The sequence below is a fragment of the Symphalangus syndactylus genome, chromosome 3 (assembly GCF_028878055.3).
Source record: "Symphalangus syndactylus isolate Jambi chromosome 3, NHGRI_mSymSyn1-v2.1_pri, whole genome shotgun sequence".
Taxonomy (NCBI): domain Eukaryota; kingdom Metazoa; phylum Chordata; class Mammalia; order Primates; family Hylobatidae; genus Symphalangus; species Symphalangus syndactylus.
In genome coordinates, this window is record NC_072425.2 from 66,130,055 (window position 1) to 66,145,521 (window position 15,467).

At 37.2% G+C, this 15,467-nt stretch overlaps 1 protein-coding gene across 18 annotated transcripts in view; it reads right to left on the reverse strand.

The window, feature by feature from the left end:
* Nucleotides 1-485: 485 nt before the first annotated feature.
* The window catches only part of CEP78 (centrosomal protein 78), a 36,907-nt gene continuing 21,925 nt past the window's right edge, over nucleotides 486-15,467 (reverse strand). For 4 of the 18 annotated variants that reach the window (XM_063636962.1, XM_055272186.2, XM_055272185.2 and 1 more), the window contains 5 exons: nucleotides 9,509-9,586; nucleotides 7,865-8,031; nucleotides 6,640-6,811; nucleotides 6,279-6,326; nucleotides 5,106-5,739 (listed from right to left, as the gene is read on the reverse strand). In XM_063636962.1, coding sequence (XP_063493032.1) covers nucleotides 5,308-5,739; nucleotides 6,279-6,326; nucleotides 6,640-6,811; nucleotides 7,865-8,031; nucleotides 9,509-9,586 — 897 coding nt within the window. In that variant the 3' untranslated portion in view covers nucleotides 5,106-5,307. Of the gene's footprint in view, nucleotides 1,346-5,105; nucleotides 5,740-6,278; nucleotides 6,327-6,639; nucleotides 6,812-7,864; nucleotides 8,032-9,508; nucleotides 9,587-15,467 lie in introns of those variants that run through there. The other 14 variants (XM_055272193.2, XM_063636968.1, XM_055272192.2 and 11 more) reach the window with 5 other exon arrangements.

Here is a 15,467-nt window from a genome sequence, read left to right on the forward strand (position 1 = left end):
TGGCCTATGCAGTGGCTCATGCCTGTAATCCCAGCACTTTGGGAGGCCGAGGCGGGTGAATCACCTGAGGTTAGGTGTTCGAGACCAGCCTGGCCAACATGGTGAAACCCTGTCTCTACTAAAAACACAAAAATTAGCCGGGCATGGTGGTATGTGCCTGTAATCCCAGTTACTGGGGGACTGAGGCAGGAGGATCACTTGATGGTTGCAGTGAGCTGAGATCGCACCACTGCACTCCAGCCTGGGCAACAGAGTGAGACTCCGTCTCAAAAAAAAGAAACAAAGAAAAAAAGAAAAGAAAGAACTCATCTCTACAATAATTTTTTAAAACTTAGGCATGGTGGTACATTGCAGCTACTCGGGAGGCTGAGGTGGGAAGATCATTTAAGCCCAACGGTTCGTGGTTACAATAAGCTGTGATCCCATCACTACACCCCAGCCTGGGTGACATAAGTGAGACCTTGACTCAAAAAAAAAAACCCAAGAAACAAAAACCACACTTTAATGGATTCATTGTTCATTTTGCTTAGTCACTCTGAGAAAGATTTTTTCTAAGTAATTTAGTTGCTGATGAAACGTCTAAGACCAATTAATATCTTCCATTTCATAAATTTAAGCTTCAACTGAATCCATTCTGTATAGTCCATCTTCTGAGTGTTTCAGTTTTATAATCAAATTTTTAATTTCCAGAAACTCTTAAATATTTTTTTCATGGCATCCTGTTCTTTATGAACACAGTATCTTTAGGAATTGCTGAAGATTTTGACTCATTAATTTAAAAATTTCATGTTTCTCCTAGTAACTATCTTCTTGAACAGGTTAATTTTAATTTCATGCCTCCTTTTATGTTACTGGTTTTCTTCAAATTTGATGATGCTTGGTTGTCCATATTTATAAATGAGGGCCTAAGATTAAAGTTTGAAGTGTTGTTTTTTCATCCAAGTGGGAATTCTGGTTCACTTTTAATGAACACAAATGATTACAGGCACTTATATGGTGATTATAAATGGAAGTGGCGGGTCATCATAGTTAGAGAGATCATGTGGGCAGCTTAACTTCAGTTCCTCTTCGTAGCCATTTTGGATAATTCCCTTATTCTCCGATCCCAGCATTTCTTGGGTCAGAGCTCCCACTTCAGATAGCTGCTTTCTTAGCCTGGTGGCAAACTCCAGAATCAGATGCTCCAAAGTTGAGTGGAATGGCTTAGCTGTTCCACCCTTTAATTAACTGGTACTTAAATCATCTGCTTCTTATCTTCCAGAAATTCCACACTGTTCAAATTTCTGGTTTTCCAACTCTGCTATTATTTTTATTTTAATATTTCTCCAGTCATTTCAATGGGATTCTAGAAGAGTAAAAGAATGTGTTCAGTCATCCATGTTAATGTTCCAGCATGTAGTTTATAATCAGAATTTTTCAAAAAACCAATCGTCTATCATGCCGATCCTCTGAAAATCAAGTGTTACTGTCTTGAGATTAGAGATTCTGTAAATACCTATTTGAAATTGGATGAACTCATTATTGGATATAGAACTGGATGGGCAAGCAAGAGTGATGATTTTTGACCACTAGTAATTATATGTGAATTTAAGACAGGATGACAAGCTCTTTGCTACAGTATCGCATCTGACTGTTTTCTGAAAAGAGTCCTGTTTGCATACAGATTGTATATGTGCTGGTAAGTACTCAGTAAAGATGCATAATAATTTCTCAGTAAGGGAACACACTTATACCTTTCTCTAAACCAAATGAAAATACCATATTTCAAAATTAAATGGTATTATTTCAGGTATATTGAAAGTTTAACAATTATTTGCAGGGCTAAAATTGTATATATTAAGCAGCAAAATATCCACATTTATAACTCTTAATGTTATGGTTTTAAGTGTTTGATAAAATATATGTAAAATATGGAAGAATTTTGAAACTATAATTATGTGATTGTGTGTAGGTCTTGTAAAAATCCATGGTTAAAGAAAACTGGGGTTATCAGGTATAAACTCATGTAACTTCTGACTCTTCCCATTTTTGTCTCTGTCCACACTTCCCAGGGTCCCCCAACTCTACGATAACTTTTACATATTTTACAATGTGACCCCATCCCTGATTTTATTTTCTAATCCATATTTCTTGCCCAGATTCTCTAAGTTACTTATCTAACCATTTTGCACTGCATGTATGGGAGTCATCTCAAGTTCATCAAGAATTCAAATATGTACATCCCCATCTGTTCAGATCTCTCTTCTAGTCTTAAGAACGTTAAAGTATCTCATGCTCCCTGCTTGTCTGAGATCCTGCTGCATAAATGAGCCTCTCCTTCTTTACTTGGTTCCTTCCTTTCACCTTACAAACATTGAAGTCCTTCTTATTCTAAAAAATTTCTCTTCAGCTAACTCCATTTCCTCTTATCATCCAAACTCCTTCAAAGAGTAGCCCTATACCTAGTCTTCATTGTCCCCTCAGGGCATTCCTGCCCCTCAATTTACTGCAATCTGGCATTTTCATCAGCCAATTCAGTGAATTGCTCTCATTAGGGTCACCTGGGACCTAACTGCCAAAATCCCATGGACACTTATTTTCTGCCCTGTGACACTGTATTCTGCTTCTTCCTTCTTGACACTCTTATCACTTGTCTCTCTCAGAATCCTTTCTTTGCTTATCACTTAAACCTTGACAGTCCCCACAATTCTGTGTTCTCATCAACTTTATGATTTTAACTACTGCTTATATGTACTGATCACTTTCAAATTCTTTACTTCCATGTCTTCACATGCACATCCAATCATCTACCAGTCATTTCCTCCTGAAATCTGGAGGTGATGTATTCAACCTGCTCCAAACTAAACTCTTCTTTCCAAAGCAGTTCTTTATCCCGCATTCTCAGCCTCAATGATACCACCACCCAATCTTAGTCACAGAAACACAAGTCCACCCACTGCCACTTTTTTCCTTACTTCCCATAACCAAATCTTATTTAATTGCCAAAGTAAGATTAAAACTTATTCCCTCCCTTCATCTATACCTTATTTTAGATTCCTTTCTCTTCTTGCTAAGTCATAAGTTACCAAATTGGCATTTCGTGGCACCAGTTGTTAGGCACTCCTATTAAAAAAGGATTCTATAAACAAGTATATTTGAGAAGGGTTGCATACCATATGCCTGTCTTGAAGACTCAGAATGAACATTAGCCTCTAGCACCCTTGAGAAGTACTACTGTAAAGAAACCTGCGGCCGGGCATGGTAGCTCACGCCTGTAATCCCAGCACTTTGGGAGGCCAAGGCAGGTGGATCACGAGGTCAGGAGATCAAGACCATCCTGGCTGACACGGTGAAACCCTGTCTCTACCAAAAATACACAAAATTAGCGGGGCATGGTGGCGGGTGCCTGTAGTCCCAGCTACTGGGGAGGCTGAGGCGGAGCTTGCAGTGAGCTGAGATCGTGCCACTGCACTCCAGCCTGGGCGACAGAGCAAGACTCCATCTCAAAGAAAAAAAAAAGAAAAGAAACCTGCTTAATTCTGTTTATGCAAGGGTCTCCTTTATGTTTGTCTAAAAATTATTTCAGTAGGAGAGGAAGTGGGAGGATAAGTCCCATTTAAAAATCAAAGACAAATGCTCTTCAGAAGAGTGTGGAAAACTGATCTCCATACTTCTTTAATGTATCAGCCTAAAGCTAATGATCTAAAATGCAAGCCTGAGCATATAATTTCCATTCTTTACTAGCTCATTATTTACTGAAGAGAAAGAACCAGCTCCATGCAATGTGGATTATAAGACCCGATCTTGTTCCCCTAGCTGCCTCCTTGAGCGACATCTGCCAATGCCTGATGACATTTCGGTAACTCTCAACTACTTGTGTTTGTGGTTCCTCAAACACACATACTCACACTCACGGCTCTGTACTTCTGCTCATGCTATTCCCTCTGCCCTGAGTATCCTTCCCCTTCACCTCCTTATTCACCAGCCTGTAACTCATTACTATAAGACTTAGCTTAGAAATTAACACGACCTTTGGTCTCTTTAGTTGGCCTTTCTTGGCCCCACTGCTCTCCTCCTTCTTCCCCAAACACTGACTAAACTCCCTCAGCATTCCCACCATAGAGCGTAATATACGGTATTATGACATCTGCTTGTGTATCTCCCCTTCACTAAACTGTTAAAAGGCCAAGATTACATCTTGTTTATTGTTTCACTCCCATAACAGTCAATCCATGATTAATGAACTCAGTAGTATTGTAGTAGCCCTTTTGATAACAATCAGGCAAGACCATCCAGAAGAAATCTGACACGCAGCTTTTCTCTCTTCTCATCTCTCAAGTCATAGTCTCGTTGTAGGAAAGGACTTATATATGCATATTTTACCAGGGAGGGGTATTTACTCCAAAGATTTATATCCATACTCCTACTAACTCTGCCTTTAAAAAATTCAACCCAGGTGTGCTTTCTGATAGCCCCACTCTTTTCTACTTATAGTGTTCATTGGCTTTTTTCTCAGAATCTTCCTTAAATGGTTCCTCTCTTAACAGTGAAACAAGATAGCTGATTAAAGTATGGGTTCTGGTTCAGATCCCAGCCCTACCACCTATTTACAGCTGTGCAACTTTGGGCAATTCACATAATCTGTCTCCTCAGACTCCTCATCTATAAAATGGGCATAATAATATTAATAGTTACCTATCTTACAGGGTTGCTATAATCCATGAACATGCTTAAGCATCTAGACATGTTTGCTGCTCTGGTTATATATTAGAATATGTCAATGGCTTCTGGCCATGTGATATGTATTTATTTCCACATTTAACCAAACGGTAAAATTATTCCATTTATTCACTCCCATCCCTTTCTATTCATCGTACTCTGCTTTGTTGTTCTGTTTTCTCCCTCCACAGAATGTTAGTTCCTTGAGATTAAAGGCTTTGTTTTGTTCACTGCTGAAAGCCATAGCACCCAGAATGATATTATACATACTAGCCCCTCAGTAAACAATTGCTGAATCAATGTTGTAAACTATCAAAGGGAAAAACAGACCAAAAATTTCATTATAATAAAAAGTATAGAGAAATCTTCCTTTAGTGGCTTCCAATCCTATATTTTAAGACACCATATGCCATAATAAAAACATAAGAAAATTTATTAAAATTTAAAGGCAAAAACATAATTTCAAAAGATTTAGTCATATGAAAGGCGTGATAGAGAATGGATGCTTTCTTGAAATTCAAAATCAGATCCAAGAGTATCACTTTCAGAATGTTCTAGTGGACTGGATTTACTTTTATTTGTCTTGGATGAAACAGTCACTATTCTATTTTATTTCTTGACAGAAACGTATTTTTTCAAAGACCTATTTTTAATTGGTTCATTAACCAAAGAACTAGTTTCCCTAGTTCCTTTGCTTTTCTGGTTTTCAGGACAGTCAGAGCAGAAATGCAGGTCCTTTCCAGGGTGTTGCTTACCAGAGTGTTTTTTGGTATATTCACCTGTTTTGGTCTTTTTCTCTGAAGAAGATCTGCTATTTCTGGACAACTCCTCTTCTTTTCTTTGACTTCCAGTTCCAGAAATCGCATCTGGTGAAGGAGAACACATTCTAGCAATGAATCCTTCAAAAGACTCCTGCCGCTGCTCAGTGGCTGGGACTTCTAGGTTGTCGCTGGAAGTTCCTAAGGCCTCTGGAGTAGAAAGTGGGACAGGAAAGGAGTCGAGAGGCAAAGGAATTCTAGCATCACCTGTAATTTTCTGAAACTAGAAGGAAAAACAAAACAAAAATTTAGTGACGAACAAAGCCATCCATTAAAAAGTCGAGTTCAAAACGTCAGTGTTATTCTGTGATCTTAGAAGATTTTCAGGTCATTTTTCCCCTAATTATATCTTGCCAAGTGATTGCCAACTTAACTTAGCTATAGCCAGGGGTAGGTCCAGCACATTTTCAGACTTCTGTGTTTTGTGTAATTATTACTAATTTATCTCTCCCTCATTAAAAAAAATAGAACCTTACTCTATAAGAAAATTAATTTCTTTCCTATCCTCTATGCACATGTAAGCAGTATCCAATTTGTAAGTAGACTGAGTTTTCAAGTCGTCAGTTGCCAAGACCAGTCTGAGACTGGCTGAGATGGGAGATGGGGGCTCCAAGTAAGGCCAGAGGAAAAGCAGCAGGGGACTCCTGTGGCAGACAGGTTTGCCCCTCCCATTCCCATAACTAGATGATGCCTATAATATACTGCCTGTTTGTTATATATGAATTACTTATTCTGAAAAATTATCTATATCAGTACTTGTACCTTCATGAGTGTTCCTTCATTGTAAGCTGACTGCATACAAATAGAAACCTAGATGAAATATGAATAGAATAGACATTTATAAAATTTAAAATTTAAAATCATTTCTCTAATCTTTCCTTTCTTCACTGAGGATAGTCTACTTTAAATCATAAGTTTTCAAAAGAACTTTCTTATTTTTTATTTACAACAATACAATATAATGAAATGGGCACAAACTTACTAATCTCAGTCTTGGAAAGGACCCCAAAGATGCTTCTGGTCCAAGCATGTGAACAGATCATTATTCTTTTCTCTCTGACTTAGTAATTCTCTTTTTTGCTTATCACTTGTAGAATCACTAAGTTCTGTTCTATTCACTTACCTGGATATTTTGCATTTGCCCTAGGGCATTCTGCTTTGGTTCTGGTTTTTCATCTTCAAGTGCCTTCTTTTCTTCTTTAGGTGGATTACTAACAGTAGAAGTCATCTGGGGATGACCTAGTAATCGAAAATCTGACTGATCTATCCCAGCCATTGTGGCAAGCTGCCCAAGCCTGGTCAAGAGAAGAAAAGGAGGAAAAGGCAAGGATTACTAGAAGCACATAAGAACAGCTTACATTTCCCCGAACCTACAATCATGAAATACTTCTAAAATCTTAAAACCCATTATCCTACTCCAGACCACACCTCCATCCCTCCCAATTTCTCAGACCTTCCCACATTTATCCTCTGAGACAAACCATATCAGATCATCCAATCCTTTAAGCACTCTCTTCCCCCAACAATGTATTAGATACCTTTTGACTTCATTTCCTTACTTATTCCCTATTTTACATACTGTCTCAGTAGAAGCTGCAGTTTCTACCACACACCTACTGCCTCTCATCTTCATCCCCACACATCTATACCACCTTTCCTCCAGTCCTCAAGAATATGTTTGTTCCTTTCCTCACCAAACCGTTCACCTACAAAACATAACTCTATTAATTATCTATCTCCAACTCTTTCTTTCAGTATCTTCTTTCAGCAAAATCATTCTTGGTTGAGGACCACTGATCCACATCTCTATCTACCCTGCAGATTAATAACAATTTTAATATCTCAGACAAAGTTAATTTTAATTCAAACTTATTTAACAAGAAAAATGAATAAAAGAAAAATTCCTATACATTCCTGAATACTTTCAATTAAAACTACCTTCAATTTAGTCTTTAACAAGAATTACAGCTACCAATTACTCTATCTACAAGTTACTCTTTTTTTTTTTTTTTTTTTTTTAAGAGATGGGCTCTTGCTATGTTGCTCAGGCTAACCTTGAATTCCTGGGCTCAAGTGATCCTCCTGCCTCAGCCTCCCAAGTAGCTGGGATTACAGGTGCAAACCACCAAGCCAGATAAGTTTACTCTTTCATATTGGGCCCTCAACCAAGGCAGGTTTGTCATTTTGCATTTCTTTTAAAATTAATTCCACATTTAAAAAATCAAGTGTATTACTTATAATTACACAGTAAATACGACTTCAGGAAGCTATAAAAATTGCTCAAGTTCCTCAGCAAAACACCATTAAAGTCATGGAGGGACGAATGTCATAGGGAGAAAGTAACTAACCCAGCATCTTTAAGGAGATCCAAGAAAGCATGAAACTTCTGAAAAGAATTCTCAATGCTGCCCAAAACACCTTCATCATCCAGGATCATATTTGTCAATGACTGTGCATGAAGGGCTTCAGACAAAGAGAAATTTATATTTCTTAACTGGGCATTTTCATGTTCCAGCTATAAAAGAAGATTGAAAATGTGTGACATGATTTTTTCTCATTATCACCAAAATAGTTTTTATGAAACTAAAATAAAACATTTTAAAAATGTAATTAATTTGCAGTTAATCTAACTCTCCACCAGTAAAGACAGACCATATTACATAATAATCAAAACCTGAAGATAACTGACAAAACCTCCTACATAAATAATATAAATAGTATTTCATTAATGATCTTTCAAAAAGATCACATTTCTTTTTTTTTTTTTTTTTTTTTTGAGACGGAGTCTTGCTCTGTCACCCAGGCTGGAGTGCAGTGGCGCTATCTCGGCTCACTGCAAGCTCCGCCTCCCGGGTTCACACCATTCTCTTGCCTCAGCCTCTCCGAGTAGCTGGGACTACAGGCGCCCGCCACCACACCCGGCTAATTTTTTTGTATTTTTAGTAGAAACGGGGTTTCACCGTGGTCTCGATCTCCTGACCTCGTGATCTGCCCGCCTCAGCGTCCCAAAGTGCTGGGATTACAAGCATGAGCCACTGCGCCCGGCCTCAAAAAGATAACATTTCTAACAGGTTAAATACATACCTGGATCATTCTATATTTAAAAGTTAGCTGTTTAAGGCTTCTCTTAAATTAGACAATGAAATAAAGAGTAAGCATTTTACAATTTGGCTGTTAAGGACTAATTTTTGCCAGTAAAATACTTAATATATAAATTTAAAAGTCCTAAATCATACCCAATTTACTAACTGTACAATCACCAATATTCCCCCTTTGCTTCTTGAAAATATGTACTCTCCTGCACACTAAATCTGTTTATCTAATACTACACATAAGTCTAACTCTAGTATTTCTCAGAAAGGCCATTGTGTTCACAATGCACCTTTTGCCTTATACAATCAGGTGCTCAACCTTTACTGAATGATTAACTGTCTTTCAAACCAATGGATATACTTTCAAAAATTCCTCCTTAAACTTGCTTTGTAATAATAACTTATAGTTATGTAGAACTTTCTAGCTTATGCCCTGCTCTTATGCACATTCACCTAATTTAATCCTCATGGTATAGATTTTTATCTTTCACTGCATTCTTACCAGTTTTCCATTATCTTTTACCTTATTTGTTCATTTTCCTAATTCACCTTCAGTAGATAGTCTCATCCCCATCTTTTATGCAATTGTATATACCGTATAAGCCTAATAAATGCATTCTTGAATTGATGCATCATGAATAGAAAATAAGCTCCAGTCATATAAAAGCAGAGGAAAAGAAAACAAACTACAATTTTTACATTTTTAAAAAACATGCTTTTTGGAATACAGATCACACGATCACCAAATATAAGTAAATACAAACATTAACATACTGTGACCAATTTGCAATACACTATATTTTCTCACTTTAAAGTTTACAAAGTGTGTGTATGTATGACTTAAAGTTAAACCAAAACCAAAACAAAAAACTCTCAAAAGGTAAGAAAACTTTTATTTACCTCACTGACTCGTTTATCAGCCTTAAGCCTTATTACTCTTTCTTCCTTTAACTGCTTTAGGCACTCCTCCAGTTTTTCCTAGTATTAAGTAATAAAGTAAATATTATAATTAATTCCCAATATGATCCCCAGAACTCTTCCAGCTGTTGAGCTCACCGAGTGTTTGGGGACAGGGCCAGAAGTGAACTCAGATATCAGGATTATAGCCTACTGCTTGTATAATATCATACCATGCTAGGGAAATTAATTACCAAAAACATCAGATTCGCACATTACAGATTTATTTCCACTCTTTCCAAAATAAATTTGTGACAGCTCACCATAGAAGGCATACACATATATTTATTGAGTCAGAAATAAAAATTAAGGCTATGAAAAAGAAATTATATTCTTATTTGTGGATCCCTTATAATAGGAAGCCCTAGTAATACACTTAACACACCTGAATTATGTAACAGCAAATTAAAAGTCAAGTAACCAATTGAAAGGGACAGGGCTCTTTCTGGTAAAGATTGAAATACAAAAGGAATTAGACATGATGGAGATTCTCCAGTTCCCTCCAGAGTGTTGAGGGAAGGAACTCTACTGTATACTTACATTAGGAAAGGAAATTGGTGCCATTTTCTGGAGTAATCTTTAGTAAATACTACCAATTCTATGTCTGGGAATTTACCTTAAGGAAATCACCAAACATGTGGACAAAGATTTATCTACCAACACAACGTCACAGGACTGTTTACAACTAAAAGCCTCCAAACTGTGATTGGTTAAAAAAAAAAAAAAAAATAGCACACCCCTGTGATGAAATGCTCTATGGAGCCACTAAAAACAATGATACGGGTCTTAACCAGAGTTAATGAATGGTCGTTTTTCTTGGGAGATGGTCCATAAGCTAAGTAAGATTCTCTGATGTGGAAGAGCATTCAATGATGTGATAAAATATTTTGATACCCTTTTAAGATAAAAGGACAAATTACAAAATATCCAGGTGGTGTGTACCATGCAGAGGTGGTTTTTATTTCCCTCAATGTTTTTCACGATTTTCAAAAATTTTCTCAAGGGCATATATTTTTATACTCAGAACACGTTTGAAAAATCAGTAAATGCACTAATAACTACAAATTCTTTAATGTTTCATTATCAGTTAAAGCCAACCAAGTTTTTATGGGAAAAAGGAATAAGAAATTGCAAAATTCCACTACTTATTATTTATATAATGGTTTTAATATTTAGAACTGTTATCAAAGAACTTCTAACCAAACATGCAAATAAGCAAAAAACTTATCACAATTGGAGAAAGAAGAATAAAATCCTCCATTCCTAACTAGTTCTAAAAATCACATCAAAGCACAATTACATGAAATTGTTTCTCCCTCTAGTGGAGGAAGTGAGAACATAATGTTACATTTTTAGGAAAGTTCCCTCCTCATTACTCCTTTAAAGAGTAATTCACGCTCCTTAAAGAAAATAAGGAAATATGAAATGAAACAATTAGGAAGTAAAATCACTTAACATTCCACTACTTAAAAACGACTAATGATAAAGTGTTGTAGTAATTTTCCTCCCTGACAGCTGCTCCCCTTCTTCCCTTCTATACATGGAAAAGTTTATTTCTTTTCTGGAACACAACCCCAGAAATGTCAAATGTTATCCTGTACAACAACACTTGAATATCAAGGGCTTGAAGTATGCAGGCCCATTATATGCAGATTTTTTTCAACCAAATGCAGATCAAAAATACAGTATTCTGGCTTAGCACGCTGGCTCTTGCCTGTAATCCCAGCACTTTGGGAGGCCGAGGCAGGCGGATCACGAGGTCAGGAGATCCAGGCCAACATGGTGAAACCCTGTCTCTACTAAAAATATAAAAATTAGCTGGGTGTGGTGGTGCGCACCTGTAATCCCAGCTACTCGGGAGGCAGAGGCAGGAGAATCACTTGAACCCGGAAGGCAGAGGTTGCAGTGAGCTGAGATTGTAGCCTGGGCGACACAGCAAGACTCCGTCTCAAAACAAACAAACAAACAAACAAAAAAAAAAAACAACTACTCTCCGATGCAAAACCTCATAAGGAGGACTGACTTTTTATATACCCTGGTTCCACAGGCCAACTGTGGGGCCTGAGCATGCATGCATGGATTTGGGTATATGCTGGAGGATGGGGTCATGGAATAACCCGAGTATGCTGAGGGAAGACTGTGTATCCAATTTTATGTTAGACATTCTTCCATTTAACATTGAATCAGAGAACTCATAACTCTGACTTTTCTTTTTTTTTTGAGACGGAGTCTCACTCTGTCGCCTAGGCTGGAGTACAGTGGCCTGATCTCGGCTCACTGCAAGCTCCGCCTCCCAGGTTCACACCATTCTCCTGCTTCAGCCTCCTGAGTAGCTGGGACTACAGGTGTCCGCCACCACGCACGGCTAATTTTTTCTATTTGTAGTAGAGACAGGGTTTCACCATGTTAGCCAGGATGGTCTCGATCTCCTGAACTCGTGATCCGCCTGCCTTGGCCTCCCAAAGCGCTGGGATTACAGGCGTGAGCCACCACGCCTGGCCAACTTTGGCTTTTTTAGTGGGCTAAATAAAATATTCCACTGAGCCAGCTTATTGGTTCATGTAATCATTCCTTTATGGCTAACAAGACTGTTTCCAACTTTTCAACATTATAAAATAAAATAACCACTTTTAAGCATGAAGGTTTTGTTCTCCCATATTTAGAATAATTTTCTTGCGATAAATAAAAAAGGAATTTTAGGTCAAAGCAAATAAACATTTTTAAGGCTCTGCAATACTTACATCCAAATTGCTTTCCAAAAGATTTCTAAGATTTTATACTGCTACTGGCAATGAAACAGTCTATCACTTGGATATATCACCTCTACTCTAACTGTTGGCTTACCTTCCCACTTAAAGTGCAAGATATTCAAGAGAAGGAAGTATATTTTATTAAGTCTTTATCCCCAGCATTTATGTGTACCACAAAGCAGACAACCAATAAATAATTGCTGAATAAAGAAAATCCCTGCCAATATAAGATTTATGTGTGTGTTAAAGACAGAATGTGTGTTTTTCTCTAATAGATAAAAGGTTACTGTCTTCCTTAAATGTGCACTGTCTTCCTTAAATGTGCATTTCTTTGCTTTCTAATTAGTACTTAAATTTCTCTTTTAGGTTATTTTTTGGAAATTCAGATTCTCTGAGGCAAAGTTCTGGCCCTACCCATCAGCTATATAACCTTGGGCAAGTTCAGTAACTCTAGGTCTTAATTTCCTCATCTATAAAATGGAGATAAATTCATGTATCATAGGACTCTTGAAAGGAGTAAATTAATTAACACACATATAAAACTGAGAAGAGTGCCTGGTGTACAGAATATGATCAACGCAAAATGAATAAACATACGAATAGAATTAGTAGAGAAGAGCTTAAAATGAAAGTTAATCTTCTCCTCCTCACTCACACATCCAGCTTTCCAGAGGCAACCATTTCTTTAAGCAGGTTTTTTTAATCACAAAATATGCTATACATACTGAAAAGTGCATAAAACACACTATCAGGGAATACTCACGTAGCCATATACCCAAGTTTGCAAGTACAACCAGCTAGCATCTCTGAAATCCCCCATATCTTCTACTCATCACAAGCCCCTCTCCTTCTCCCAGAATTAAACACCATCCTCATTTTCCTAATGATCATTTCCTTTATATGCATGCATCCCTAACATTCTAGTTTTGCCTACTTCTAACTTAAAGGGAATCACAGTGAATGCAGACTTCTGTATCTTCTGTCTTTCTTTCAACATTGTTCTTACAATTCATCTGTTGTTGCCTGTAGCTCTTGTTCATTCAATTTTATTACTTTTATAGTTTTCTCAGTGTACAAATGCAATCTAATTTTTAATTCTTAATGGACATTGGGTTGTTTTCAGGTTGGACTATTACAAATGATGCACGTGGACCCTTTTGCACCTGTTTTTCTGGTGCATATAACCTCGGATGACTTGTTGGGTCCCAAGGTATTTATATACTTTCAATTGATAGACAATGCTAAACGCTTTCCAAAGTAGGTGTGCTCACTTATACTTCCGGTATAAGCAGGGTGGAAGATTCTTATTACACTCCAGGTCTACAATACCTGCCACTATAAAATTTTATTTTTTGCCAATCTGATAGGAGTGTAGTTGCATCTCATACTGATTTCAGTTCATTTTTCTCTGATTACCTATATGGCTATGGCTGAACACTTTTCCATATTTATGGGCTACTTGGATTTTTTTGTGTGTGAGGTTGATGTCAACCATTCTTCTTTTTAATCCTTCTCTAGTTCTAAATAACATATTATGTAACTACTACATGACCGAATTTTAGACATTATTTACTAACTTCCTGCTTTACTAAATAAGAGTTTGGTTCATTCTTACTTATTTACTTATTCCTCTCAATAAAGTTGTATCACCATTAGTTTTTCCATTGGTCATGATCTCTTCAACTTCTAGTGATATACATTACTTAAAAATCTAAATTGTTTATCAACTCTAAACTCTCTCAATGCCCTGCTTTGTAAAATAAGGACATATATACTTTTGTCCCTTCTTTCCACCTGTGTCCACCTTCCAAACTTAGCTTTTACACTGTTAAAGTTAATATTTATATTCTGTTCTATATGCAGAGTTGTTTGTTTTTTGAGAGACAGATAGATCAGTGTTTAAGAGAACAGGCAGAAAGCTTAAGCTCAAATCCCTGATCCAACTCTAAATTTAAGTACAGTTTGGGCTTACTTAAATTTAGCTTCTTTTCTGAAAAGTAGGACTAATAGTAACACCTACCACAGGTTATTCTGAGGATCAAATGAATTAATATAAGCAAAACACTTAGAACAGTGTCCAATACGTGCTAAATCTGATACAAGTTAGTTATTATTGCTGTTACATGCAAACTGATAATCAAAGCTGCAGACCACAGCAGTATTTCCACTACTACGATTAAATTAATACTGCCTACTGCAGAGTTACATTGTAGCTGTGTATATACAGGTTACACCGCCTTCTATACAGTTTCAGTGCCACAGCCCTTGTATAGAGTGACCGCCTATCTTAAGTTGCCCTGGACTGTTCCAGTTTACAACCCTTGTCTTGATGTTAGTGTTAACAGCACCTGCTTACATTATTAAAAAGTGTTCTGGTTTGTACAACAAATTAGACAGGTGGTCACCGACTGCTGTGCAAAGGGCAGACAAGCTCAAGTGGATTTTTTTCCCTTTTGTACATCAGTGGTAGCTCAAAAATCTGCCATAGTGTAATTTGTTTTATGTTCGTGCCAACAGAACTTTCTCCTCTGGAGTTTGATTCCCTCCCTCCCTCTTTTCTTCTCTCTCTTTCCCCCTCCCTCATTCTAACAGTGCCTAATACATAGTAATATGCTTCAAGGATTTTTTAAGCTCTCAGTCACACAACCAATGGAAGCCTCTCAAATCCAGACCTGCTGCTCTCCACACTGAAACCACTGATCCCTGATATCCTATTATCTTCCTTCTTGGTTTATACCCTCATTTTGCGGGACTATGTTTTCAAATAACAAGAAAAAGTATAGCGCAGGAGGTCCAAAACGTCCTATTCAGCCCCAACTTACGACTGACAGTTTGGCTGGATGGGAAACTCCAGGTTGTCAATTATTTTAAAACTTTGGAGGTATCTTTCTAATTCCAAGATCCATGGTAGCTGATGAGAAGTATAATAAAGTCTGGTTTTTATTGTTTTTTAGGTGACTGGTATTTTTCTCTCGGGATTTCTTTCTTTCCTCAGTATCTTGAAATTTTACAGTGAAGACTGTCTACTTATATGTGTCTATCTAAGGCAAGCTTTCTTTTAATTCTTTTTTTGTAATTTCCTTCCATCCATTTTTTTCTGTCCTGAGATTTTTTACAGTAATATGTTAGACCTCCTGGATGCAACCTCGCTA